The sequence below is a fragment of the Gekko japonicus genome, unplaced genomic scaffold (assembly GCF_001447785.1).
Source record: "Gekko japonicus isolate JY-2015 unplaced genomic scaffold, Gekko_japonicus_V1.1 scaffold7, whole genome shotgun sequence".
In the NCBI taxonomy this organism is placed as follows: Eukaryota; Metazoa; Chordata; class Lepidosauria; order Squamata; family Gekkonidae; genus Gekko; species Gekko japonicus.
The window spans coordinates 1,058,783-1,086,162 of NW_015159711.1; the positions used below are offsets into that span (position 1 = coordinate 1,058,783).

Here is a 27,380-nt window from a genome sequence, read left to right on the forward strand (position 1 = left end):
TATTTCCAGCAGAGGCTAGCAAGATTCTATAGAAAACCTGCAAGGGCATGAAGGACCTGTCTTTTTCCTGTTAATATTCCTTATTATCCTAAGGAATTTTGCCTTTCCAGTTGGAGGTTCCGTTTAGGAATTACAGGTAACACCCGTTGTGACCCAGTCCTTTAGTAATTCAGCCGTGCTAGTGGCCGTAATGACAAATTGCTAATGAGGCACTGAGTGAAGAAGTGGTTGATTTTTCATAACACTGAACTTGCCACCAACTGGTTTCACTAGAGGATGAACAGTCCAATCCTAAAAACAATTTCCTGGGCGTAAGTCAAATGAGTACAGTAGACCTGTTTAGGATTGCTCTGTAACTTTTTTTTTTAATGGGGTGGGTATTATATCAACCTCTTATCATTCCCATCCATTCCCACTGTCAACAACAAACCCCCAACTTCTTTAGCCTTTCCACATAGGGGGAAGGAACTCCAGAAAGAAGTTTGCCTGGTATATCTATTACATGCAGAAAGATGTTGTAAGACTTTAAAACACAAGAGCCCTGAGACCGAAAAAGCAAAGAACCTGACACATTATAAGAAATCAAGCAGCGGAAGACCCCTCCGTCTTCTCCGCCAAGTCCCAGCCTCAGCCACTACAGAAATCACTGCTGGCTGCGGTATTGCCCGTTATAAAAACGAAGCTGGGAATAAATTTCTTTCAGACTTCCTCATCCACCGCCACCCCAATTGTGGCCTTGTTTTGTAAACCAAACGTATACGCCTACTTTTAATTTCTTCCCTTTGTTTTAATCAGGCATCGTGTTAGACAGGCGCATCAGCCGTCTCGCCAAAATGGCAGCGCTTGACGTTATCGCGCGCCGGCTTGAAAAGAAGGCCCTTTTTACCGGTCAAAGATGGCGATGCTGGCGGAACGTAAGTGTGAAGTCGGCATGGCTAAATATTCTCTCTTATGTGCGACAGTGCGACTGAACAAGTGAGGGGGAAGAGAAGAAAGAGGTAGCAGGGGAACGTCTCCCGAGGATCGGACGCTGAGATTTGAGACGTTGGCTGGCTCGTGGGAGTAGCTAAGGGTGATACTTGGTGGGAGCGGAGGAGGGTATATGGCTGATTAGCAGAAGTTCCTGGTGCCAGAAGGTGTAGCCTAGTGGATGCAGAGAAGAGAACTCGCAAGCCTACCGCCTTAATTTTGCTCCGTCAGGTTCGGGGCAGAGCCTGGCTGTGCGCCTTGTGGCTCACGGACTGAGCGTGATGGACTTCGGAGTTGAGTGACTAGTGAAAGCTCTTATCAAGCGAAGCAGAAAATAGCTCTCCCCAGCCCCCCAGCCCGTCGTGGTTTCTTACCTTAAACTTCTTTTCCTGACACCCGGGAAGTTAAGTTAATGAAGACCTAACGTGCTCTCAAAAACTTTTAACACGAGTATATAGAAGAACAAAGTCTGAGACCAGTGGCACCTCTAAGACCAACAACATTTTGTTCTGGGTGTAAACTTTTGTATGGCATTCCCTAAGGTCCCATTTAACATAGCTAAAGTCTCTTCTTTGTATTAATTCACTTAAATAAAGTAGCAATATGACCCATGTGAAAGAAGTGATATGCCATTCTGTTTGGGTGTTTGTGGTAGATGAATTTAGTGATATATACTTTCCTTTATCATGGCAGTATGTGAGAATCTTGGGGATTTCTTTTTTGGCTGAGGGGAGGGGGAAGAAATGAACAATTGTGGGTAAAATTGTGACTTCAATTCAGTATATATCTCTAGCACTTCCAGTTGTGCCAGGGCTGAGACCTTAGCTTTTATTTTCATTGTTGAAACTTAAAAGCTACATGATAGTTCTAAAGATGCTGTTTGAACATGGGCTGGGAGTTTCCCTGATTAACAATGGCCAAGAAGTAGCCTTTCTTTGATAGTTTCCATTGTGTAATTTTAGTCTGGACGTGTGCTCTTAGGGAAGGGAGCAGTCAGGGTAGATGAAAAAATGGCTCTCAAGTCAGCTTCAGACCTAATGCATCTCATTTTAGTAGTTAAGCATAGAAAAGATAACAGTGAGGCAGCCCTTCTAAACAAGAACTTTGTTCTGTAATAGATGGAAAGGTCAACTGGAAGAAGTTGACCAATAAATGCTGGGGATTAATACAGGAAAGTAGATTGATCAGATGAGTGGAAGTGGAGGGGTCATAGCTCAGATGGGAAGTATTGCTTTGCATGCTGAAGGTCTCAGGTTCAGTCCTCAGAATCAAATTCAAATTCAAATACCTTTTATTGGCATAGAATATTAAAACATTTCCCAATAATAAAGTCCAAGAGAAATTATAAAATAGATAGTCGTGGGTATGTCAGGCCTAACTCAAGTTGTCACAAGTTAGATTTGACCATACAAAAGATGCCTGAATCATAAAATAAACTGGCATTCCAAACTTTTAAACTTAAGTTTTTAAACTTATAAATTAAGAATCATTAATATGATCAGGGTTACTCTTCCGTTTTATAAAACAATGGAGAAACTTAGCGGTCAGTTCAGTGATCTCCAGATCTCGTGAAGCAAGGAGAAATTGTACCTTGATTCTATCTGATTGGCCTGCTACCATCCTAAGGGGGGCTTCTATACACTCCACTCGAATGTCATTTAACAATTTACAGTGTAAGAGTACGTGCTCAACAGTTTCTATTTCACTTCTGTTACAACCACAGAACCTGATTGAATAAGGAATTTGCTTATATCTCCCCTCAAGAATAGCAGAGGGGAGAACATTAAGACGGGCCAACAGATAAGCTCTACACATTTGCGGTGAAGTCAGACAGAAAAAGTAATATGGTAGAGTACCAGAAAGGGGATAAGCCCACCTTACTGAGGAGCACCTTCCGGAGGCAAGGGCTCTGAGCTCTTGCAACTCTATATCAATAAGTCTCTGTTTAAGCAAAGTAAAGACCTCAAGCTCTGACCGGATGACAAGGTCACTCAGGTTAAAACCAATAGAAGTGATTTTCTTTTCAATAGCCATAAGCCACGCAGAGGATTGAGATTCTTCCAGCATATAGGTGATAAGGCTATTGTGGTTACATCTAAAATGCAGACGTAGCCAAAATCTGAAAGTAATAATCCAGGCCTTGGTCTCTAACCGTCTCAAATTAAGCTCCAGACAAATGGCAGCATAAGATACGCACGAAGGCAACCCCAGAATCTTCCTCAGGAATTTGGATTGTAGTTGTTCAACTGCTTTATTAAAAGCAGTAATCCAGATAGGAATACCATATAGTAGCTTCGCGCTAATTTGGTGTGCAAACACTTTTATAGCTGCTGGCACATACTGATTACCCTTAGTGTAATAAAACCGCAAAATTGCGAGCACACAGCAGTTCGCAGTTTTAATTGCCTCTGTTCTGTGTGTTACCCACCTGGAGTTATGATGAAAGGTGACCCCCAGATATTTAAAGCTTTTAACCTGCTCAATTATTTTACCCCTTATGCTCCAGTTCATAGGTTTCCAGAATCCCCCAAAGGCCATAACTTTAGATTTTTCAAAATTCACTGAAAGTCCATTATGGTCACAATAATCCAGGAAACACTCCAACAATTTTTTCATCCCTACTTCAGAGCGGGAGAGAATGACGGCATCATCAGCGTATAGAAGCAGGGGAATTGGTCGTCCACTTAAACATGGGCAGTGACTATAGCCCTCAGACTTTTCCAAACAAGCAGCCAGATCATTAAGGAACAAATTAAAGAGAAGCGGGGCTAAAATACATCCCTGTTTGACCCCAATATTAGTAATGATTTTTGGGGTTAGAGTACCCTTACTAGAGCCTCTAATTTGACAGGTTGTACCAGTATAAAGTTTCCTAATCAAGAATAGCAATCTTAAATCCATCCCAAGCTTCATTAGTTTCTTCCATAGCAGCTCCCTAGACACAGAGTCAAAAGCACCCTTCAAATCAAGGAAGGTAGCAATTAACTTGCTTCCTTTCCCTTTGTGGTATTTATTTACTAGGTGATTTAAGACTATACAGTTGTCTAAGGTGGACTTCCCCTGACAGAAGCCGGCTTGTTCAATTCCCAGTATCCGTTGTTCAGATACCCAAGCATTGAGCTTAATCGCCAGATGTCTTGCATAAAGTTTCCCAATCGTAGAGAGGAGGCTGATCGGCCTGTAATTACTAGGCAACTCACGGTTACCTTTTTTAAAGATTGGCACTACTGTAGCATTCATCCACACTTCAGGCATTTCGCCTGACCTATCTATAACGGTAAAAAGGGCCGCCAGTCCTCAGAATCTCTACTTAAAGGATCTCTGATAGCAGCCATCTGAGATGCCAGAAAGCCATTTCCAGCCAGAACAGACAACACTGAATTAGTTGGTTTAACCATCTGCTAATTATAAGGCAACTATATTAAAAAGTGAGGATGCTGGTATGGTGGCAATGGAATCACTGTTTCCTTGTGTATTTAAATTATTTGTGTTCCATATTCATGAGAAAGGTTCTCAAGATGAGTTACAAGTTATTGTAAAGTAAAATAAACATAATGCTATAATTTACCACAAGAACCTTTAAGCAAGCAACCTAAGAATGACGGTCAATGAGCAAGGAAACAAAGGCAGTAAAAACAATAAAAGATCACTGTAAGAGTTAAACAAACCAAGCAAAAGTGTGTGTATGTGTGCAAGTGTGTATATGCTGAGGAGGGCTAATGTATGCTAAGCAGGAGTGCGAAGCACTTTCACATTCTTCTAGTGATTTTGAATTCCTTGGTCAGTACACTGAAAGCAGGCTTAACTGACCCAATGGGTAAAATTCTATCTGCACAGTTTCCCTTCCCATGACTAGGAAGATTTAGGGCATTCCCCAGCTGCAGAGATGAGTAGTTCTAAGTCCCAGCGATATCCGTGTGAGAAATGTAAGAAATAGACCTGAGTGGCTACTTTGTTGCATCATCCTTTTTTTAAAAAGCTGGCAGCACAGGGAAGTGGCCTAAGTGCCCTGCTACATCTGGCTTTTCCAAATTGCCTTGCTCTGTCCTCTGTTTCTCATCTCACAGAGTTGGTAGCTGAGTTACTCCTCTTTGTGTAAGCAAATCACAGGAGGAAACTGTTTTGTTGATGTCCTTAAAGGGAGGAGGGACTAGCCAGTGGGGGAAGCTTGGCCAGATGGAACCTTCATTGCTTGTCTCCTTTTTGTAGCACGTCGCAAACAGAAATGGTCTGTGGATCCCCGAAATAGCACATGGAGTAAAGATGAATCAAAATTTGGCCAGAAAATGTTGGAAAAGATGGGCTGGTCGAAAGGCAAGGTAATCTTCATGGCAAGCAATGGATGCATTAGATATTTTTGTTTATTTATTAACCTTATTTGTAGTCTGCCTTTCTCATTGAGACTCAAGATGGATTACACAATGTAAATGAAGAATAAGGCTAGGATTGTAGAAATTTGAAACAAAGCTTAAGAATTAAACATGTCATGTTAAACAATGCAGAACGTGGTATTACATAAGTAGTAACCAGTGCATTTTCTTGGATCAATCCTTTATGATGTAACCCTATTTCCTTTCTAAAAATACCCTCCTGAACAATTCTGTTTTACACAGTTAGTAAAATATCAGCCGTGTGGAGCCCTTCCGGACCTGAGGCAGGCCATTTCACAGGTTGGGAGCCACTGCAGAGAAAGCATGTGGACAGGAAGTCATTGATCTTGGCCACTTGCAGAGTGGGATCTCCAAGAGGCTCTGCTCAGATAAGCAAACCTGTCATGACAGAGCATGGGGGAGAGGCAATCTTACAGACATGAGGGTCCATGTAGGGCTTTGTACTTGACAGCCAGTACCATTAATTGAGTTTGGTAACTAACAGGTGGCCAGTGGAGTGAGTTCAAAATGGGCATAATATTTATGCTCTGCCCAGCTCACAATAGTAACCAAGCTGCAGCATTCTGCAGCAATTGGAGTCTCCAAGTTGATTTCAAGGGGAGACCTATTTAGAGTGCATTACAGTAGCAACAAGATTGTGCCAACAAGTGCAGAAAACAAAATAATGCCACACAGACAGGAAACTCTCAATCTACGTTCCAGTTCCAAAAAAAGAGACGTCAAAGATTGCAGCAGCTATCGGACCATTACATTAATTTTTTATGCAAGTAAAGCATCTCATGCAAGTAAAGCAATGCTCAAATCTTACAACAAAGGCTTATCACATATTGAATGAGAGATGCCAGATGTTCAAGGTGGATTTAGAAAATAAAGAGTCACTAGCAATCATATTGCAAATGTATGCTGGTGACTGGAGCATACAAAAGAATTACTGAAGAAAAGAAGAAGATCAGCTTGCGTTTCATAGATTACAGCAAAGCTTTTGACTGTGTGGATCATGAAAAGCTATGGCTGGTTTTAAAAGAAACAGATGTGTTGCAATGTCTGTTTTGATGTGCAACCTATACTCTGGACGAGAGGCCACTGTTAGGACAGAATATGGAGAAACAGAGTGATTTCCAATTGGCAAAGGTGTCATATGAGGATGTATTTTATGTCCTTATCCAATCTATATGTAGAACATATAAGAAAAGCCAGATTAGTTTTAGATGAAAGTGGAGTGAAAATTGGTTGAAAGAATGTTAACAGTTTGAGATATGCAGATGTCACCACATTGCTGGTAAAAAACAGTGAAGACTGGAGACAACTACTGCTGAAGGCTAAAGCAGAAAGTGTCAAAGCAGGATTACAGCTGAGCATCAAGAAGACAAAAGTGGTTATTGGGGAATCACACAACGTTAAGGTTGATGAGGAAATTGAAATTGTTAAAGATTTTCTGTTCCTTGGCTCAATCATCAACTAAAAGGGAGACTGAAACCAAGAAATCAGGAGGAGATTGAGACGGCAGACGGCAGCCATGAAGGAGTTGGAAAAGATCCTTAAGTGCAAGGATTCCCAGGCTGGGGCAGCCTCCTTCCCTGCTGGTGCCGCTTTCCTCGCCTCCTTGGGTGGGCCCAGCCACTGTACTGCTGCCATGGCCTCACTGCAGCCATCTCTTCCACCTTGCTGTGAACCACTCAGCTGGCCACCCCTTCTCCACTGCTGGCCTCTTCACCAACTTCTCCAGTTTTTCCTTACAGCAACCCTGTGAGGTAGGTTGGGCTGGGACCATGGGGCTGGCTCAGCGTTGCCCAATGGGCTTCCATGGCACAAGTGAGGATTCAAACCTGTTTAAAAAAAAAAAAAGTGCAAGGGTGTGTTGCCGGCGACCAAGATCAAAATAATTAATACACAGTATTCTCCATTTCTATTTACGGGTGTGAAAAATTGACAATGGAAAAGCTGACAGGAAGATAGTTGATTCTTTTGAAATGTGTTGGAGAGTTTTATAGATGCTGTGGACCACCAACCACCAAAAAGACAAGTGGGCCAAATCAAGCCTGAACTCTGTAGAAGCTAAAATAGCTAAACTGAGGCTATCGTATTTTGGTCATATGAGAAGACAAATGTGAACAATCATGACCTGGTCTAGAAACAAATACTGAGAAAACAGTTGTGAGAGTCTGACCCACAAATCAAGATAGTCAACAAGTCTTACAAAGAAAATATTATCTATATATTGTTGCAAATAAACACTACACAACAATGTACAAATTCCATCAAATCATAAGAAAATCCTTGTATAAGAATGCATCAACATCGTCTCTGGATTTTATAACCACGTTTCAAGAAACAGATCTTCCTCAGGAAATATTCTAGAAAGTAGTACAAGAGCTTTCATGCTCATAAAAGTGCTATACACGGAATCAGGAAAAATAATGCCTTTAGTGGTAGGATGCTGATCTCAAAAGTATTCAGGCTGCAAGCATGCTACTTAGTTTCTGATGGATCCCAGGCAACACAGATTTTCTTATGATTTGATGGAATTTGTTCATTGTTATGTAGTGTCTATTGGTAACAATATATAGATAATATTTTCTTTCTAAGTCTTGTTGACTATCTTGATTTGTGGGTCAGACTCTCACGACTGTTTTGTCCGCATTATGAGAAGGCAAGAGTCACTGGAAAAAATGCTAGAAGACGTTTAAGCCAGCAAGAAAACAGGGAGACCCAACATGAAATGTATTGACTCGATAAAGGAAGCCATGTTCCTCTGCTTGCAAGACCTGAGCAAGGCTTTTTACAATAGGACATTTTGCAGGTCATTAATTCGTAGGGTCACCATAAGTCAAAAGTGACTTGACGGCACTTAACACACACATACACAGTAGTCTAGTCTTAATGTTACCATCGCATGGAACCAGGTAGCCAGATCAGCCATCATCCAGGCTAAAATAAGCTGGAAATAAGTGGGTGGGGTGTTTTTTACAGATTCATGAACTTGTTTCTCCAACAGTAATGCTGAGTCCAGTATAACTCCTAGCCTCTTAACAGAGTCAAAACAAAAAAAGGCAAAAAATCAATTGGTTCAGGGGGGAAAACATACGTTCTGAGACTTGATGACTCCTGCAGATTTTGCCTGTACTTTATTGGGGATCTATTTAAATAATATAAGTATAGACGTCTTAAGACACATGTCATTACAAACACATATTTAAAGACCAATTTGGAAAAGACAGTAGTAACTGAGCATGTGAGAAAAATGACATCCCAGGAACCAGAAATGTTTCATGGACGATTATCTATTTCCTGACAGGTCCATTGTAAGAACATACTATAGAATGCTTGTTCTTAGAAGGACAGTTCTTAAACAGAGCAATACAGGCTGGTCTCACAGACAGACATTAAGCATGGTTGAACATAAATAACCTGTACAGTAATGTTTCCAGGAAGCAGCTAAGGTTAGAGAAAAGAGCGTAAGTGGAACAGAGTTTTTATCTCATATGAGTTGTAGCAACTCCAGACTTTCATTTAACCCACTAGGGACCCGCGTTTTCAGTCTCAAAACCCACTCTGCCTCTTTTTTCCAATAACATTCTATTGCTTTGTGAAGTCTGTGGTACAGCAGTTGTGTTCTAGGCAATATTGGACCAGAGGAGCACCTTTGTTTTGAAGATGAACGTTGCTTTTTTGTTCAGCAATGCAATTGGATTATTTTGAATCTTGATACAGACATCACTTGTGTAGCAGTGATGAAGTCTAGTATGGTAGCCTTGTTAGTCATTTGAATCTAATACAACCAAGAATCTTCTGGCACCATAAAGACTAACATGTTTGTGAGCCAAAGAAACCAGTCCTAAGCAGTTCTACTTGGTTCCCCTGTTTAAATAATAATGTTTTAAAATATTTCAAATAATTATAATACTCAATGTGGCTTATTCCCGGGAAAGGTGTCTGTAGGATTGCAGCCAAAGTCTATCATATTTACTTGACTACAGTAGGATATATGTATATATTTAGAGTTCAGATTTATTTGGAAATTCAGTTTCTGTTGGCACTACAAAGCTGTAGTCATGTATTGCAAGTTCCTTGTGGCACAATTTGTATGCATCTACTCAAATAGTAGAACTTTTCTGATTTTCAAGGCTTTTTTTCTGGGTGCTTTTTACTTTTCAGCAGCTTTTTAAAAGAAGGGGAGTAGACTTAAATGCAGACACAAATGTATACAAATACCTGCTGTGAGAGGCAAGAGGGTGTACTGTTTGGTTGCGCAGGCTGCAAGTGATGTCCTTGCACTCCGTTCCTTTTCTGGCTTGGGCAGAAAGCCCGGGGGGAGAGAGGCCAGTCACCTTCAGCTGGGGAGGGGCTGGAAGCTGCCTGTGTAGGCCAGCCTGTCAGCTACAGAGGATGCTGGAACCCTTAATGGCATGCCCCAAAGTAGACTCAGTTGCAGCAGTGCTAGTCTCTTTCAAACTGACAACAGGTTGCTGCATCCCTGTATTTGACGCTCCTGCTTTTGCCTCTTGTTTTGACGTAGGGGCTTGGGGCTCAAGAACAAGGAAAGACGGAGCACATCAGAGTCCGAGTGAAGAACAACAGTCTTGGCTTAGGAGCATCTATTAACCATGAGGTGAGCAGAACAAAATTTGGCATGAATAAGCCTTGGAAGCTCTCAGGTTCAGAGTTTTTATTAAATACAAATATTATCTGTGCTGAAATATTTTCTGGAGGCAGGGCTTCCATGGTGGCCAGATCACTTGTGTCCTTCTTCGTGGCTCGCGTAATTGATCACACAAAACCGGCAATATGCAAATACAGTTAATGTGCATTGCGAAGACACAGTTGTCAGCTTTTCTCGGCACCTGAATTTGCATCTTGGGGTGAATTTCCGGTTGTCTATTGGCTGTGATCGGATCGGATTTTGATTTTCGCAGAAAGCCATTGGTCTGGATTGGATAGAATGGTCAAACAGTGGCCAAGCTTCAGGTCTGTTCTGCCTCTCTTCTTCCACCACCACCACCACCCCCCAGTGCTCCGGTTACTGCCCAGATTTCCTATTTTGTTGCAGACTCTTTTTGTAGTTTCCAGTTCAGGTTTGGAGGACAAGTACAATACAACAGTGGCAGGCTCCAGTTTGCCATGAAAGGAAGGGGCCCAAAGCACATGGGGAAGCAGATGAGCTGAAGGTTCACTCATGCAGTGCCGGACTGTGGTGTGAGAGTCAGTGTGGTCTAGCCGTTTAAGTACCAGACTAGGATTTGGAAAACCTAGTTTGAAGCCCACTCTGCCACGGAAGCTAGCTTGGTGGCGTTGAGCCAGTCACTCTCAGCCTAACCTGCTTGACAGGGTTGTTATGAAGATAGAAGGGAGGAGAGGAGGAGGATGTTGTAAGCCGCTTTGGGTCCCCACTGGGGGGGGAAAACACAGAATAGCAAGATCTAAATAATAAAAATGTACAACACAAGCCATGGATTGGTGTTACTTGTGGATGAAGTCACTGAGTCAAGTACAGAATCAGACCAAACCATGATTATGGAACGCTACCTATGCTTTGGTAAGGTGTCCAGACCTACAACCCAGGGCTAGTTTGGGGCAGAAACGCACAGGAACGAAGTTCCGGCTGTCTCCCAAGTTGGCCACACCCAGCAGGAACTCATTAGCATAATAGGACACACCCAACAGCAGAAACTCATTAGGATTGGCTACATTAGGGGTGTGTGGCCTAACATGCAAAGGAGTTCCTGATACAAAAAAGCCCTGGGTTTTGACAACAAACAAGGTAAACAGAATAAGAAGGGAAAGGTGGGTGTGGCTGGATAACCACACTTCTGGTAACATGGGGGTGCGACCTAATGTGATAATGAGCTGTGCTGTCAGGGGTGTAGACTAATATGCTAATGAGTTCCTGCTGTTGGGTGTGGCCTATTATGCTAATGAGTTCCTGCTGGGCTTTTTCTACAAAAAGAGCCCTGCTACAACCTATTACTTGGGATCAGCCAGAAAGCCAGGATGGGAACCTGTGGGTTTTGCTAACCACAGTTTAGTCTAAATTTGATTTTAAAGGTAAAGGTTTCCCTTGCTTGAAAGCTAGTCGAATCTGACTCTAGGGTTGCGGTGCTCATCTCCGTTTCCAAGCTGAAGAGCCAGCACTGTCCAAAGACTTCTCCGTGGTCATGTGGCCGGCATGACTAAACGCCGAGGTGCATCGAACGCTGTTCCCTTCCCACCAAAGCAGTACCTTTTTATCTACTTGCAATTTCTTGCTTTTGAACTGCTGGGCTGGCAGGAGCTGGAACCAGAGACGGGAGCTCACTCCATCATGTGGCACTCGGGTCTCGAACTGCTGAACTACCAACCTTCCAGCCTGCAGTTCAGTGTCTTAACCACTTGAGCCACTGCAGCGCCTTAGATTTGGTTTAGTGGCACCCAAATTGACAAGCCTCAGTGTCCAACCTTTGCTCCGGAGGCTGTTATGACATAGGAGTTGGGGGGGGGGGGGATTTATGTGTGATGTAGAGTGCTCAAAAGACTGACAGCTAAATGAACAGCATTAAAATGTAGTTTCTCTGTACATTTTGAAGCTGAAGCCGTGGTGTGGGTTCTGAACTGTGGTTACTGATGTATGAGCTTATGCAACATCTGGAAGGAATTATCCTAAAATGTCTAGTCACAAAAAGAATTCCCCGCTGGTTCTCCAATTCCTTTTTCTCCTTATCCTTTCCTGCTTCTCCCTCTGTGCCAATTTACATTGTAACCTTCTTGGGACAGGAACTGTCTTTTTTTAAAAAAAAAACTTACATTACTCTGTAAAGACCCGTGCTGCATAAAAAAGTAAAAATGCAGCCTGCTTCTTGTGTGATGTTTGTAGGACAACTGGATTGCCCACCAGGATGACTTCAACCAGCTTCTGGCAAACCTGAACAACTGCCACGGACAGGATGGTGCAGGTACAGTAGCAAACTTTGCAAAGGGGTGCCAACAGTAATGTGTCCTTGGAGAATCAGTGTTCTGGGAAGCTCTTAATATAATGGAATTCCACCTCTTGGCCACATGAGGGCACTAGTGCTATTGTTGAGATCAAAACCAAAACACTGTAATCTCTTTTCTGAGATTAAAATATAGTGCAGCTGTAGGCCACGCTACGTGTTTCCAGGTGGGTGCTGAAGACACTTTAGGAGAAGACTGTGAAGTGCGAATGCAATGAACAAATGTTTGAAGGCCAGGCTAGACATGATGAAGACGACCTATGTGGTCCATCAACCAGTAGCTGCTCCTTTGCATTCTGCAAATGAAACTATGTGCAAGGTAATGCATAGGATATTCAGAGCAACCCATATGTAGATAGCCATGTACAACCATCACCCACGTGTGTGTAATTGGCAGTGAGCCACACAGGCAAACCCCATTCATGTCAGTGGTGGTGGGGATCTACTTCTTAAAACAAAAGATAAGGGGTGCTAAAGCATCCTCCCACCATTTACTTGCCAGCTGCTCTCTGTTGCTTCAGGCATTTTTATGCCCAGCTTAGCTCACTCTGGGTATTGGAGCCCAGCTGAGAGACTGTCTAGTAGTGAGGTGCAGCAGGGAAAGGCAGAGGCTCAAGCAGAGACTTGGTGGCAAAGGTGTGCTGAGAACATAAACAGGGAAATGATTCTGTCTTCCTTGGGGATTCCTCGTAATTCCAGTGCAGGGAGTGGTTGTGGGGAAACGGCATGGGTGTTTCTGCCTCCATGCAAAGTCTCTGGGCTTGGATCCAGTGGTGATTTCAGTGAATGGAAGTGATTTCTTCTCACAGAAAGCAACTTTCCTTTCCCCCTCCTGTTGCAGCCTAGAATACGCCACCCCAGTGTTGCTCTGGGGTGAAAAGGAGCCCCCCCCCCCGGGCAGCAGCATGGGGAAAGTTGAGAGGTCTGCAGCAGGAGGGGATGGATTGGTGAAAATCACCCCACCTTTCATCTGCAGAAATCCTCCATGGGATCAAAGCCAACATTAGGGAAACTCTGGGTTCTGCTTTTCCTGCCTACAGGCTGATTGCCCCAAAAACCCACAAATGGGTGATGGTTATGCATGGATATGGGTTGCTCTCTAATCCGTTAAGTATTTGGTTCCCTTTAGTAGAAAAGATAGATTTAGAATGTTTTGAATGGGAGGCTATTAAAGCTGCCAAATATAAGCTCCTCCTATTTTGTTGAGGCTACAAAAGGATTTTGCTAAATAGATTGTTTTTTCACAGAAGTTAATGGTTGTCAGTTTATCAAAATTGTTTATATATTATAATAGTATTGTAAATGATATGTAAATGATGGTATTGTAAATGATATGGTTGCTGTGCCCCTTTTCTTCTTGTTGTCACATATATTTTGTCATCGCTGCTGCTATTTTAAAGTGTAACATTACCTAACTACACAATAATGATAATAAAAAATATTTTAAAAAAAAGAAGAAGAAGAAAAAAATATGGGTTGCTCTGAATTCCCCTATGCAGAAGTTTGAACATAGTTTCATTGGCATTGGTCTTCATTTGCAGTAGGGTCAGCTACTGGTTGATGGGCAGCAGAGGTGAAAGGTGTAAAAACATATTCTGTTGGCTAAAAACAGGATGGGAGCGGTCTTCATCATGCTTGGGGATGAATCTAAGAGGAAGAGCAGCAGTTTAGTCCTGACTGAAGCAGTCATGTGACCTGTGCAGAACTGAAGTTCCTCACAGTGAGGGTCCCCAGTGTGAATGAACCATGGAAGCATAACATGGAGAAAGTATCCCAGATCTGAGTCTAGTAGTGCCCTATAGAAGTGTTGTTGTTTAGTAGCACAGTCGAGTCCAACTCTTCGCGATTCCATGGACAAGATCACGCCAGGCCCTCCTTTCTTCCGCCGTCCTCTGAAGTTTGCTCAATTTCATGTTCGTTGCATCTATGACACTGTCTAACCATTTCATCCTGTCACTACTTCCACGACTTCCCCTTCTATTTGCCAAGGAGTGATGGGGCCGGATGCCATGAACTTAGTTTTTTTGATGTTGAGCTTCAAGCCCACTTTTGCGCTCTTCTCTTCTACCCTGAGCAAGAGGCTCTTTAGGTCCTCTTCACTTTCTGCCATTAGAGTGGTATTGTCTGCATATCTGAGGTTGTTGATCTTTTTCCCAGCAATCTGATTAGAAGTGAGGAAGCCATAAATGTGTAAAGCTGCCTTCTTATGGGTAGGAGCATTGGTCTGTCAAGGTCCATATTCTCTGACTGATAGAAGTCTTTCAAATCGTCACTGAATCACCACTTTATTTTTTTAACTGGAGATGCCAGGGGTTTACCTGGGACCTTTTGCAGGCAAAGCAAGTGCTCTCCCACTGAGCCCTGGTCCTTTTCTATTGCCCTGTCTTCCAGGCATTTATTAGTCTCATGCAATATTCTGTGTTTGTGTTGTAGAGTCTGCACCTGGGGAGCAAAAGAAAACGTTTAATCTTGAGGAGAAATCCAAGATCTCTCGGAAACGGGTTCACTATGTGAAATTTGCCAAAGGTAAAATAGAGGCAGATAAAACTCAAAAGTGATGCTGAGTTGGCGGAGTAGTTTTCTGGACAGCTGGATTCCTGGCAACACCTAATTGTAAAGGAGGCCTCAGTAGTATGCTGAGTGCTAAACAGGCTATAGAAATGACAGTCTCCCTTCACAGAGGGGATACAGACTAACTTAAGTGGGCAAGACGGGGTGGAAGGTTGGGTTGGGGAGAATTAGTGCAGAAACTGAGAAACTGCTCCTTTTCATACCTAATTCAAACAGAATAAATCATGTATGAAAAACAGGTAATTCCCAATGTACTTATCTTCACATTGTTATAGGTTGCAGAATAAGGGGCTGATCTAACAATAATTTTTGCCTATCAAGCCCCACTCAAATGAATGGGAATCTCACAAAAGTATTGCTGTCTTGCCCCAGAATTTTGTTACTTTCTGGGGAAATGTGGAGGGTTCTTTTCATCGGTCCTGTGTACAGAGTGTACACTGCACTGACTATATTCCTCAAGAACACAGCTAATTATTCTCCATCACTCTCTTCAGGAAAAGATCTCTCTTCCCGAAGTGAAGATGATTTGTCCTGCATTTTTGGGAAACGCCAGAAGAGCAAGAAAACTCTGGTGAGTGATTGTCTTCTGTCTGAGAGGAAGCAAGACTTTTAACTTAAGCTTTGTTTGAAATCAATGCCACGATACCTTTGCATGAATTCAGCAGTTATAGCCTTCACTGTGTCGCTGCTGTACTTGGTACTCACTTTTATAGTAGCGGTTTTGTTTAGAATTGCCCTGGTTCATTCACACAGTTCCTGCAGAGAATCCAGCTCCTGCCCAACCATTGCAGTCAAGGGCTTTCTGTGTTGACTTCCTGACTTTACTGTTTGTAGTGATATTTTGGCTTCGGGTGGAACAGTAGCACTCTGTTTGGGACAGCAAAACACAGTTTGTGCCCTGGCAGGAAGGGTGGTGGGTTTGGCAGGAAGGGTGGTGGGTTTGCCAAGGGGCAACCTCAAGGGTGGTGGGTTTGCCAAGGGGCAACCTCAAAAAGGGCCTTTCTCAACAGTGGGACCAAAATTACGGAATTCACTCAGGGAGATTAGTCTGTCCCCTTTCATCGCTATCTCCCACCAGCACGTGAGGACTTTTCTGTTTCATCTGGCGTTCCCTTACTGACCCTCCTTCTTCTTTGTTTTTAATTGTTGGCTTTTTTAGGTATGTAGTGTTTCTAAAGTTGCTTTTTAACATCTTTTTAGCTGGTTTCCACCTTGAGGGCCCTAACTGAATGGAAAGACTGGATATAAATGTTTTAAATAACTAATAGTTGGGTATACACTTCTGTTTTCCTGACTGCGCTGTCATTGTAAAATGTCCTGCAGGGTAGCCCCTTCCCCTGTGTAATGTGATTGCAAAGATGACAGATCAGGAAATGTTTGATTGAAAGATGAGCCAGGGAGCATGAATGTGTAACCTTTTTACGACTCTATTAACATAAGTGCTGCTAGCTTGTAAGTTTTAGTGCCGTAGGTGAGCATCACTGAACTGACCAATACAGTAACTGGTAAAAGTTACCTGATTTTGGCAGCTTTCCCCAAGGAGCTGCATACATGGAGAAAGTCCTTCTGTATTAATCCACTCCTGAGAGTGGGAAGGGGAAGAAGACGGGCTTCCTTGGCTGACTTTTTGGTGACCAATCTGAGAGGAGCCAGTAACACACTGGCTGCTTTTGACTCTGCTGTGGAGGAGAGCCATGCTTTTGAATGGGAAAATACTGCTGTGTGAAACATTGATTCTGTTTCCCGCTGATAGCGGAACAGTGGAAGTACTAAATGTGGAATAGAACGCTGTTAATTTGGGGGAGGGGGTTTGTAAGAATCTGACTCTTCCCCCCCTTAGGTAACATGAGGTCTTCATTTATTTGGCGGGGGGGGGGGGGGACACTGGCCAACTTAGGATCAAGCAGATAAGAAAGAAGGGAAGGCAGAAGCAGGGGAGATTTCATGGGAACTAAGAGCCATGAGCAGGGAGCTCATATGCCGCTCAGGCAAGGATGGAAGCCCCAGCCGAAAAGGACTGAGGTTTGCTGGCCTGAGGACTGGTTGCTGATTCAAGGGTGTGTATTTGACCCAAAACTCATAAGTTTGTACCAGAACTCAGAGCATGAGTAGAAAACTTCAATCTGAAACTATATGGTATTGTGGAGACTGCATCTTGTCCATCATCTTATTTCTAACGGCAGCCACCTCAGCAGGTCCCACACACACACACACACACACACACACACACACACGCACGCACTCCTTAGGGAAGCCACGGGTGATGATGTTAATCTGCTTTCTCTGGTTTAACAGCAGTAGAGGGTCCCTCTGAGCCTGCTCTGACTGCTCATGCATGCTGAGTTGGATGTTGGGGGAGGGACAGAGAAGGAAGCGTTTTTAGTAATGAAAACTACCTGATGAAAGAAAAACATAATCTCAACATGGATGTCATAATTCACAAAGCTGAGCTTCTTTTTTCTTGGGGAGGGGGTAGCAGAAAGGGTAGCAGGGAATTTCCTTTGGAAGAGCACTCACGACCCTGTACTGCCCTATGTTCAGACAGGCTGTGGACCACTCAGTCCGGCAGGGCTGCCTCAGATTGGGTTGTTTTCTCAGAGCTGCCATGACCCTTATTGGCCATGCTTCAGTCCCTCAGCTCCATGCCGCTCCTCCTGCATCTCTGAGCTGTCTTCCAGGCCTTGCCAGATTGGCGCTCAAATGCCTAGCTCTCGAATCCTGGAATGTGTCACTGTCATGCCTGCAGGAGCGGGGAAATGCTGGAAGAGAACAGCCCTGTATCTTTTCCTGTCCAGATAGGAAGTGCTGCTGTCTGTCAGAAGAAAGACCTGGGGTTCTGCTGTTAGGCTGACTGACTCAGCCTTCCCTAAAGGCACCACTGGGTGGGCCAGCCAGGTGAGGAACAGCTTGTACTACCGCTCACATAACTTGTTACCCACCTTGCTTAGTGTTTAAATCTCTCGACTTGAAGCGCTGCCGTCATCTGGGTTCTTGGAGTCTCTGCTGTGCCCAGGGGCTGACTCTCCCCCTCCTCCTCCTCCTCCTCCTCCTCTGCTTATCCAGAAGCTGTTTGGCCGCTTACATAATACTGACAACTGCTATAATCTCATTCCAGTGGGACCTGGGCATGTCAAAATTTACCTTAACCAGTGGTGCTTTCTACAGAGAGAGTTCAGCAGAAAAAAAAGCAGGAAGGCCAAAGCAAGCAAGAAGGAGCTCTCCTCTGCTTGTCTGAATGGACATCCATCATAAAAACGCTCATCAATATAACTTTAAAACATAAAATCAGCAGAAATCTTGATTCTCCCTGCTCTCGATACTAAAAGTACGAAAGCAATACTTTTCTCTCTTGCTTTATAATAGTAGTACTTAAAACTAGCAGAGCTAATGAAACCAGGACAGGATTTAAAATCAAAAGTTTGACTGGTCTAAAATGCAGTGGCCCAGCTATTGTCATGGGTTGACTATAGGGATTGCATCACTCTGTGCTGAAAGATCTGCACTGGCTGTCCATCTGTTCCCAGGAACAATTCAAAGTGCTGGTTCTTATTTTTAAGGCCCTAAATGACTTGTGGCCAAAATATTTGAACAACCATGTCCTGTATTGTTCAGCCAACCAGTTAAGATTGGCTTTTAAACCCGTTCAGAGGCAGGGGGTAGCACGTAAAGACAGGGCATTTTCAGTGGTGGCACCTCACCCTTGGAATGCCTTCCCTTGAGGCTTGCCTGGCACATACCTTACTTTCTTTTAGCTGCTGGGCTGGAACATTTGTTTTTTACTCAGGCTTTCGACTAAGGGCTTTATCTTTTTAGTTATTTTATGCTCTGTTCTGTGGATATTTTTTAGAGTGCTCAGTGGTTATATTTACACTGTTCTCATGTCCCTGGCTTGTTTTTAATGGCTCATTTTTGCATTGATATTGATAGTTTACAATGATTTTATGGTATTGTTTCTACTTGTAAGCTGCCTCGGACAGGGTCCTGGAGAGGCAGTGTCAAAGTTTTCTAAATAAATATAACAGAGGACACACCACTTTCAATCAGCAGAGTCTGTCCAAGAACAAATACATTTTAATCTCATGCCAAAGTTGCTTCCATATGAGATTATTTTTGGAGCCCCTACTCCAGCTGTCCATCTTTAGAGGTTAGGAGGAGGGACCGGGACTTTTCTGTGATGACATCATGGAATCCCCCCCCCCCAGGTTCAGGCAGCACCTTGGTTTGCTCGCATTTACACACAAAGTGAAAACAGGCCGTGACTCAAGAGTAGAACGTCCGGTTGGCATGCAGAAGGTCCCAGGTTGAATCCCCAGCATCTCCAGTTAAAAGGATGACATAGTTGAAGATTTGAAAGACCTGAGAACCTGGAGAGCTGCTCCCAGTCAGAGTTAGACAACACTGGCGTTATTAGACCAGCGATCTGGCCCAATATCAGGCAGCTTCATGAGTCCATTGCATCCTTCCTGTCAGGGAAGGGGTGGAGTTCAGTGGTAGGGCAGAGTCTTTGCACACAGAAGGTCCCAGGTTCAATCCTCAACAGCTCCAGCTAAAAGGCTCAGGTAGCATTTGGCGTGGAAGAGATAAACCTGAGGCCCTGTGGAGTTGCTGCCAGTCAGACACTGCTGATCTTTCAACCAATGGCCTGACTCAGCATCAGGCAGTTTTGTGAGTGTCTTCATATTCCTTCCAGCATCTGAGGGAACTATTTTAGCATTTTGGGTACTGTTTGTTACTACTCACTGGATTAAACTGCTGGGTTTAAAAAAAAATTACCTTTTAAATAAATTGTTTTGTGTTTTCGGGAATGGGCTGCCAAAGCTGTGTCAGGCCATGAATTCCAGACTGGTTGGCTGCAGTGTTCCCTCTAAGCTGAGTTAGTATGAGCTAGCTCACAGTTTTTGAGCCTCCGGCTCACACATTTTTGTCATAGTTCAGGAAGGATGGCTGCAGAGCAAACTAATTTATGCAGTAGCTCGCTCACAACTTTAATGCCAGTAGCTCACAAAGTAGAATTTTTGCTCACAAGACTCCACAGCTTAGAGGAAGTATTGGCTGGCTGGTGTCAAAATCAGGCAGGACTTGAAACCAGAGGCCTTCTGGTTGGGCCCCAGTGTCCTTTGTCACAGAAGGAGAAGAAGGGGGGTGGTGGTTTTGCCCTTCCTGAATGTTCTGCCTTCCACTGCCAGCAGCCCATTTGTGATCACTCTGCAGGAGTGATCCATTGCAACAAGACTCACACTGCACAATTAAACTAATTTTTTAAAAGTCTGGGACCAAGAAACACAAACTTGGAACACACACAACCCCATCCCAGAATTGCAGCATTATAAGTCATGCAAGAAAAAAAAATCGATCTTTATTACTTTAAATTTATATCCCATTTTCCCCATCCATGTACATCTTTGTCAGTTATTTTGTTTCCAAAATGACCGTGGGTGAGATGGTGGGCAAGAGGCTTGCAGCCTGGACCCAGTCCTTCTTGGTACTGGTAAAACATACCCAAAAAACCCCCCCCCCCCCCCCCCCCCTCTCCCATGCTTGAGCCCTTCAAGCATCACAGGATCATGTACGCCCCCACTTCAAAGGTCTGTTATGCTCCCAATCCAGTTCAGCACTGTCTCTATGACTCACTGGCCCCACCCAATACCCCTGAAAGCTGTCTTTGGCAATGCTCTGTAGGATTAACTCCAGAACCTGATTCATAAGCTTTGATTCTCTGCAATAGTCTCCTTCCTCTCCCCCCAACCCGGATTGGAACAGTCAAGAAATATCCCTCCATGCCCCTCCATCCCTTTCCAAATGCCACATAACTCCCTTTCTCTTTGGCAAACATTGGGCTTATTCCAGTTCGGGAGCTTCTGTTCTTCCAGACAAATGTTGGGGCTAAACAAAACTACAGAGGGGTTTGTCTGTTCCTTGGGGGGGGGGGGTTTCCCCTTCCCCCTCAGATATCAAAACAATGGCCTTCCCTCTTTGTGTGTACTAAATTGGAATTGTCGGCAGTTTACTCAGGGAGACAATGAAGCAATTGAAAATATTGATTGGCCATTAGACCACTCTCCAGAGACCTGCTTTGGGGTCCCAAGCCGCCTCAGATCCAGAATGGGGAATTCATTATGTGGCTTCCCCTGTTCCCCTTTGCCTTAAAATTTCCTCACTTCGAAGCCGGGGAGGCAGAAAAACAAATTCCTTTTAGTTCCTATCTGGTTGAACTTCCTGGAACCCCCCCCCCCTTTACTAAAAATATACATTTTTAATTTCTGCTCACTATTTCCTTCCTCCATCCAGCTGTATTTCCTGACAAGGCCTTATCACAGGCAAAAGTGTTCCTGAAAGAGTCAGAGGATTTGGGGAAGGGGCTGCAGTTTGGGAACTAAGTAGTGTGAGTTGGGTATCGCTTGGCCTCACCAGGGAAGGAGGCACACATTTGAAAGAACACTGTTAGAGAATGAAAATAAGGCGTCACAAATCTGACACATCCAGCAACCCTTTTGTTTTTTTAAAGGTGCCCTCTTTATGTATGATATTTGTAGAGCCAGTGTAGTAAAAGCTGTCCTTTCGAGCTTGCGAGTTGATAGCGAGATGTGGCTTCTCTTTGCAAAGCAACCTTGCCGCCTTCTGTTTTCTGAGATGATTCCTTCCCTTGTTTAGTCATATTGGATTACTGTTCCTCTAACTGCTTCTCTCAGCTTCCGGCAATTTCCTGATCACTAGTGTATTTTTCTCTCCAGAGTTTCCTCCTCTGACTCGCATTTCCTGGTAATTACTGAAGGTGTTGAGCACGGATTGTGGCACTGCACATTTGGCTCTAAAAACTGTTGGCCATTTTTGTGACCACACAGCCCTCATGGCTGAAACCATAAGAACTAGAAAGTCGCTTTGGGGCGGGGGTTGTTAAGACTGGAAAAGGAACACGAGGCGAAATGATCCGGTGCCCTGGTTCAGAGGCAAGACTTAACAGTTTGTTCACCAGCTTTCCCTTGGCTGTGGTGTGCCAGAGACGGAGAACAGAGGTGCTGCCAGAAGGGGTTTGCAGGGTAAGGCATTTGAGTTGAGAAGAGTACAAGACAGGGCTGAGTGAGTCCACAGGTGTGGTGGGCTGCGAACGCTCATCTCTCTAGTCCTAGTGGAACGTGCTTGGTCCTCCTAGCTGGCTTTCTTTCCCCTCTTCAGTTTTAAAAATAGTGTTGACGACAACCCTGCTGCTGTGGATGTTTGCGGGCTCCAAGACTTGCACATACCAAAGTACTTCTGCACAATGGGGTAGCATTCCTTGTGTGCTGGATGATTGTCTTCAAATTGGAAAAGGTCCAAAGAGGGGCAGATTTCCAATGGCAGATGGGTTAGAGGGGACAAAAATAGAGGAACAGGGCACTGGCACTTTGGAACAGAGTGTGCCCTCTGTCAAATAAATATGTAGTCTGGTGTGGGTGCTCAGGAGACGTATTAAGAATAATATGTGTTCATATTTTTCCACTATCTAAGGCAGGAGTGGACAGGTAGTGTGATACCTTAACTTTAGGTAACTTTGGATTATTCTTGCGAATGCCTTAAGCTTCCAAGCCTGAAGAGAAGCCTGTTAATCAAAATACAGTCCAGTGAAAATATCTGTTAACACATTTGCAATGAACCATCATGCAGTTACAGAACTGTGTAGAAACTGCAGTGGCCCACTGAGACCAGCAGGACAGTGATACTGTTTGCTATCGTGCTAAAGGAATAGATGTAAACAATTGTCCTCACCAGTATCCAGCATTGATCTTGCATCTGGTAGACCTGGACTGGATTCCATGGGAGCTTGCTGGGTGACATTGGGCCAGTGACACACACTCAGCCTGACCTACTTTGCAGGGTGGTTGTGTGGAGGAGAGGAAAATAATGTAAGCCACTTTGGGTCTTTGTTGGGAAGAAAGGCAGGATAATAAATAAAATGTAATGTTCCTGAAGTGTTACAGCAAATGTGACTCTATAATAATGTGTGTGATTACATGCAGTCTAACCTAATTGTACCTGGGAAAGCACCTTCTCCCTTCTTGTTGCCTCTGCCTGCATTTGGAAGAGGGAGGTTATCCCACACCAGGCAGCACATTTTTCGTCTCCCCCCTACCAGTCTTGCTCTTTTGCTTAACATGCCGCCTGAAGAAGAATTCTGAGGCACACAAAAGCTTGCCTGCTGCTTGATGATTTTTCCATTGGTCCTCAGAGGTATTATTTTGCTGTACTTCCATAGAAGCTGTTTTCAATGGATAAACATGGTTGCTTGCAGATTTTCTCTCTTATCCATATTGTATGCCTCAGGGTGGTGAGTTGGTGCTAAAAACTGATTCCAAGGCTGTCGAATCCTGGCCCGGATAAAACCTGGGCATTGCGTTAGGCGGGAGAGAAAAATAAAAGAGCCATTGACTCTGGGTGCCACTTGGTCAAGGCACATGATTGCATCAAAGATCTTGTCGTACGTTGACATTTGAACATGTTAACTTTCAAAATAATGCTACATACATACATACATACATACATACATACATATATATACACACACACACACACATACATGTATATAAAATATATGTATATAACGGGCAGTATCCAACAATCTGTGGGCAGGAGGCATAGTTTCCCCACATTTCTTCCCTTTGCTGCAAGTCTTTCCAGTCCCCAGAATGATAATTCCTGAGCTTGCAGGATCCATGCAGAGGGATGGCCATGAGGGTCAGTGGGCTGGAGTGAGGAGGAACGTCGGGATGAAACTGACCCCACAGTGGAGTTGATCTTGCAGAAAAGGGAGGAGGAGAGATTTTACCTCCTTGTATTTCGTCTCTGCAACCCCTACGGCTCGCATGGCTGTTCCTCTGTGTGGGTCCCATGGACCCTGGGACCCCAGGAGCTTGGGGGGAGGGGTGCAAAAACCTCTGAATGTGTGGAAACAAGGCATTCCGTGTACAGAATTTTTGAACAGTGCCCAGCATTTTCAGTCCCATGTTGAATATTTATGTACAAAAAGCTGTAAAACCAGATTAAAAACAGCTGTTCTCTTAAAACCAGCAGCAGTAAATAGAAATACACAATGAAATACTTATCTTAGTTCAAATACTTGCTGGAAGAAGAAAGTAATTAAGCATGTCTTCAAGATGGTAGATGGGGGAGGGCAGGTATAAACTTACTTAGAGGGTTAGTGAGGGCAGCAGGCCAGAGACACAGTGCCACTGTTGTGGCTTGACACATAAAGCAGCCTTATACTGAATCAAACCATTGGTCCATCAATATCAGTACAGTCTACTCAGACTGGCAGCAACTCTCCAGGGTCTCAGGTAGTGGTCTTTCACATCACCTACTACCTCATCCTTTAAACTGGAGATGCCAGGGATTGAACCTGGGACCTTCTGCATGCCAAGCAGATGTCACAGCCCCTCCCTCCTCATGGGCACTGTGCCCGCAGCCTAACACACTAAGGTGCATTCACAACCAGTGTGCATTTCTGGTGAAATATCAGAGTCGGCACTCCCTTAGCTTTGCACAGCATCAGTTCATGGGCTTTCTGAGCAGAGCAGTCTGAGTCACAGGAGCATTTCCTCAGCAGTGTTTAGTTTGAGCTGGTGCCTGTTCAGGGGGTGGGGGTGCCCCCTGGCATTTGGCATTACTTTGGGGGGTTCCTGAGGAAAGAAAGAAGCTAAGTATTGATGGACTGTTGCTTCTTGTATAGGTATTGTGTTAATCAAGAGGAGAAGAAATGTGTCCACTGCACAGAAACGAGTGCAGGGCCATTGTAGACCTTGTAGGGTTTTTTCCTGCTTCCTCTCCCCCCCCCCCTTTTATTGGTGAAGAATCTTCCCTCTAGCTGTTCATTCCTTAGGGGTTTTGTTAGAGACCGAAGCAAAACTGAGAGGGGGAAGTGGGTTTTGATTTATCATCTTGCCTTCCCATTCGGTCACTTCGATAGGCTAAAAGAGCCGAGTTGGCTCTAATGTGTCGCCATTAGAGACCAAACATTAGCTGGGATAACCCATCATGCCTCACAGTGAAAAATGTCCCCTGATTGGCTAATTAATCAGTCAAAGGGGAATGACACAACTCTTCGGCTTGAGGGACTCCTCTGTGGAGGTAAACAGCCGCATTGATAAATGGTTCCCCCACAAATTCATATATCAAGAAAACTTAGTCATTTTTTAGCTGTGCTTTGGCTGAAAGCTGGATTACTACTTTTTTGCAATGTGTTCCCCCCCCCCTTTATTTCCCCCTACTATCTCTCTCCCATTTTGCTGCCGTTGCTTTTTGCACAAGGAAAAATCATGAAGGAGGAGGACAAAAACCCTGTGATGAAGGCGGTCAGAAGTGGTTATCGGCTTGTTAATGGGGGATGGTGCCCATAAGTTATTTCTGGGTTTGTATTTGAACCCAGAATCTTGTTTACTGTACCAGAGCTCAGTCAGAACTCATATTGAGAAGCTGTAAAAGAATCTGTCTGAACATTTGGGAAGACCTTCCTGACAGAGCAGTTCCTCAGTGGAACAGTCTTCCTCGGGAGGTGGTGGGCTCTTTTTCTTTGGTGGTTTTCAAACAGAGGCTAGATGGCCATCTGACAGCAATGCTGATTCTGTGAGCTTAGGCAGATCCATGAGAGGGAGGGCAGGGAGGGTTGCATCATTGCTTTGTTCCCATGGCCCTTTCTTACATGCCCAGAGAAATGCTGATCACCACTTTGGGGTCAGGAAGCAGTTTTTTCCGGGCCAGTTTGGCCAGGGATCGTGGAGGGTTTTTGCCATCTTTTGGGCATGGAGCAGGGGTCACCGAGGGTGTAGGGAGGTAAGTAGTTGTGAATTTCCTGCACTGTTTAGGTGTTTCGACTAGATGACCCTGGAGGTCCCTTCCAGCTCTACGGTTCTATGGTTTGCTGAATGTCTTCTCTTTTCATTGGATAACAAGCACCACCACCACCTCCTCCAAATGTCTAGGAAGAGGCTTCCAGGCTGGAATCTGACACCATAGTTGAAACTCTTATTGGTCTAGATAAGTTTAAAAGGGAATTAGACAAATAAATGGAAAATAGCTCCCATCAATGAGTATTGATATGATGATGGCCAAATGAAACCTCCATATTCAGGAGCAGTGAATTCTGAATACAAGTTGCTTGGGTGGAGACAAGCAGAGGAAAACTGGTGTTTCATGTCCTGTATGTGGGCTTTTGGAAATGGGGTACTGGATCATTAGGTGAAATGATCATGTGAGGTTTTTATGTTGTCACAGTTCTCTGAATGTTTTATGAGAAAGTTTCATGTGCTTATTTCTTTTTTGTGGGTGTAGACATTTAGACTTTAGGCCTGCCCAATGCCAAACACTATGAAGTAGTAATAATACATGAAGATCAACAAAAGAATAACAAATCAAAGGGGACAAAACTTCAGATCTTAAACCTCTTCCCTTGCTTTACCCTGGGCCCCAAAAACAAAGTCTCTCTCTTTTTTCTTTTTTTTTGGGAAACAGATTTTATTGGTTTCATAGAAAGATACTACAGAAAAACGAAAAAAGACAAAGAAACAGAATAGAAAGCCTCTAACAGAATGGATACTATACTCATACATCAGCTTAAATTCCAATATACTTGTAGACTCTAAATCTTCTACGCTTTGTCTGTAAAGTTTTTGTTACAATTCGTGATTTAAGTTCTGCAAGATAATTTTGCATCCAGTTATAAAATCTCACCCATTTTCAAAATTCCCTTCTTGTTTTTCATGTAATTGTAAAGTTAATGTGTCTGTTTTTGCCGCATCTAACAACCGGAAAATTAGTTCTTCCTTTGTCGGTGTCTCTTCTTTTTTCCAGTATTTTGCATATAAAATTCTAGCTGTTGTTACAATTTGTATAATCATATATACATCTTGCCTGTTAAAATTTTGTGGAACCATATTTAATATATACAATTCTGGTATGAAAGGTACATTTGTGCCAAGTATTTTTGTACTATCTCATGTATCCATAGCCAATATTTTTTAACAATATCACATGTCCACTACATATGGTAAAAAGAGCCAGTTTTTCAATTACATTTCCAACATACATTTGACATATTTGGATACCATTTAGCTAAATTTTCAGGTGTCATATGCCATCTATAAAACATTTTATATATGTTTTCCTTATAAGACACAGCTTTAATGAGCTTTATATTACCTTTCCATACCTTTTCCCATTGTTCTAATCGTATGTTATGACCTATATTTTGTGACTATTTAACCACTGCTTCTTTTACCACCTCATCTTGCATTTTCATGTCTAATAACTTATAAAAAAGTTTTATATATTTTCCTTCAACATACACAAAATTTTGTCTATTTCTACAGGTACGTCACAGAATCCCATCATTTAATCTTTCACATATCTAGAATCTATTTGGGCTCTTTCCCACCAATTCAAGTTAATACCTTTTTCTTTTAGATTTTCTTGTTGAATTAGTTTGTTTTGGCTATCTAACAAATCTTGATATCTCCAC

At 43.4% G+C, this 27,380-nt stretch overlaps 1 protein-coding gene across 1 annotated transcript in view; it reads left to right on the plus strand.

Moving 5' to 3' along the window:
• The first annotated feature begins 874 nt into the window (after positions 1-874).
• The window catches only part of PINX1 (PIN2/TERF1 interacting, telomerase inhibitor 1), a 73,825-nt gene continuing 47,319 nt past the window's right edge, over positions 875-27,380 (plus strand). The window contains exons 1-6 of the mRNA XM_015419550.1: positions 875-914; positions 5,179-5,288; positions 9,877-9,969; positions 12,208-12,286; positions 14,759-14,851; positions 15,391-15,467. Of these exons, the coding sequence (XP_015275036.1) occupies positions 896-914; positions 5,179-5,288; positions 9,877-9,969; positions 12,208-12,286; positions 14,759-14,851; positions 15,391-15,467 (471 nt within the window). The 5' untranslated portion in view covers positions 875-895. The remainder of the gene's footprint in view (positions 915-5,178; positions 5,289-9,876; positions 9,970-12,207; positions 12,287-14,758; positions 14,852-15,390; positions 15,468-27,380) is intronic.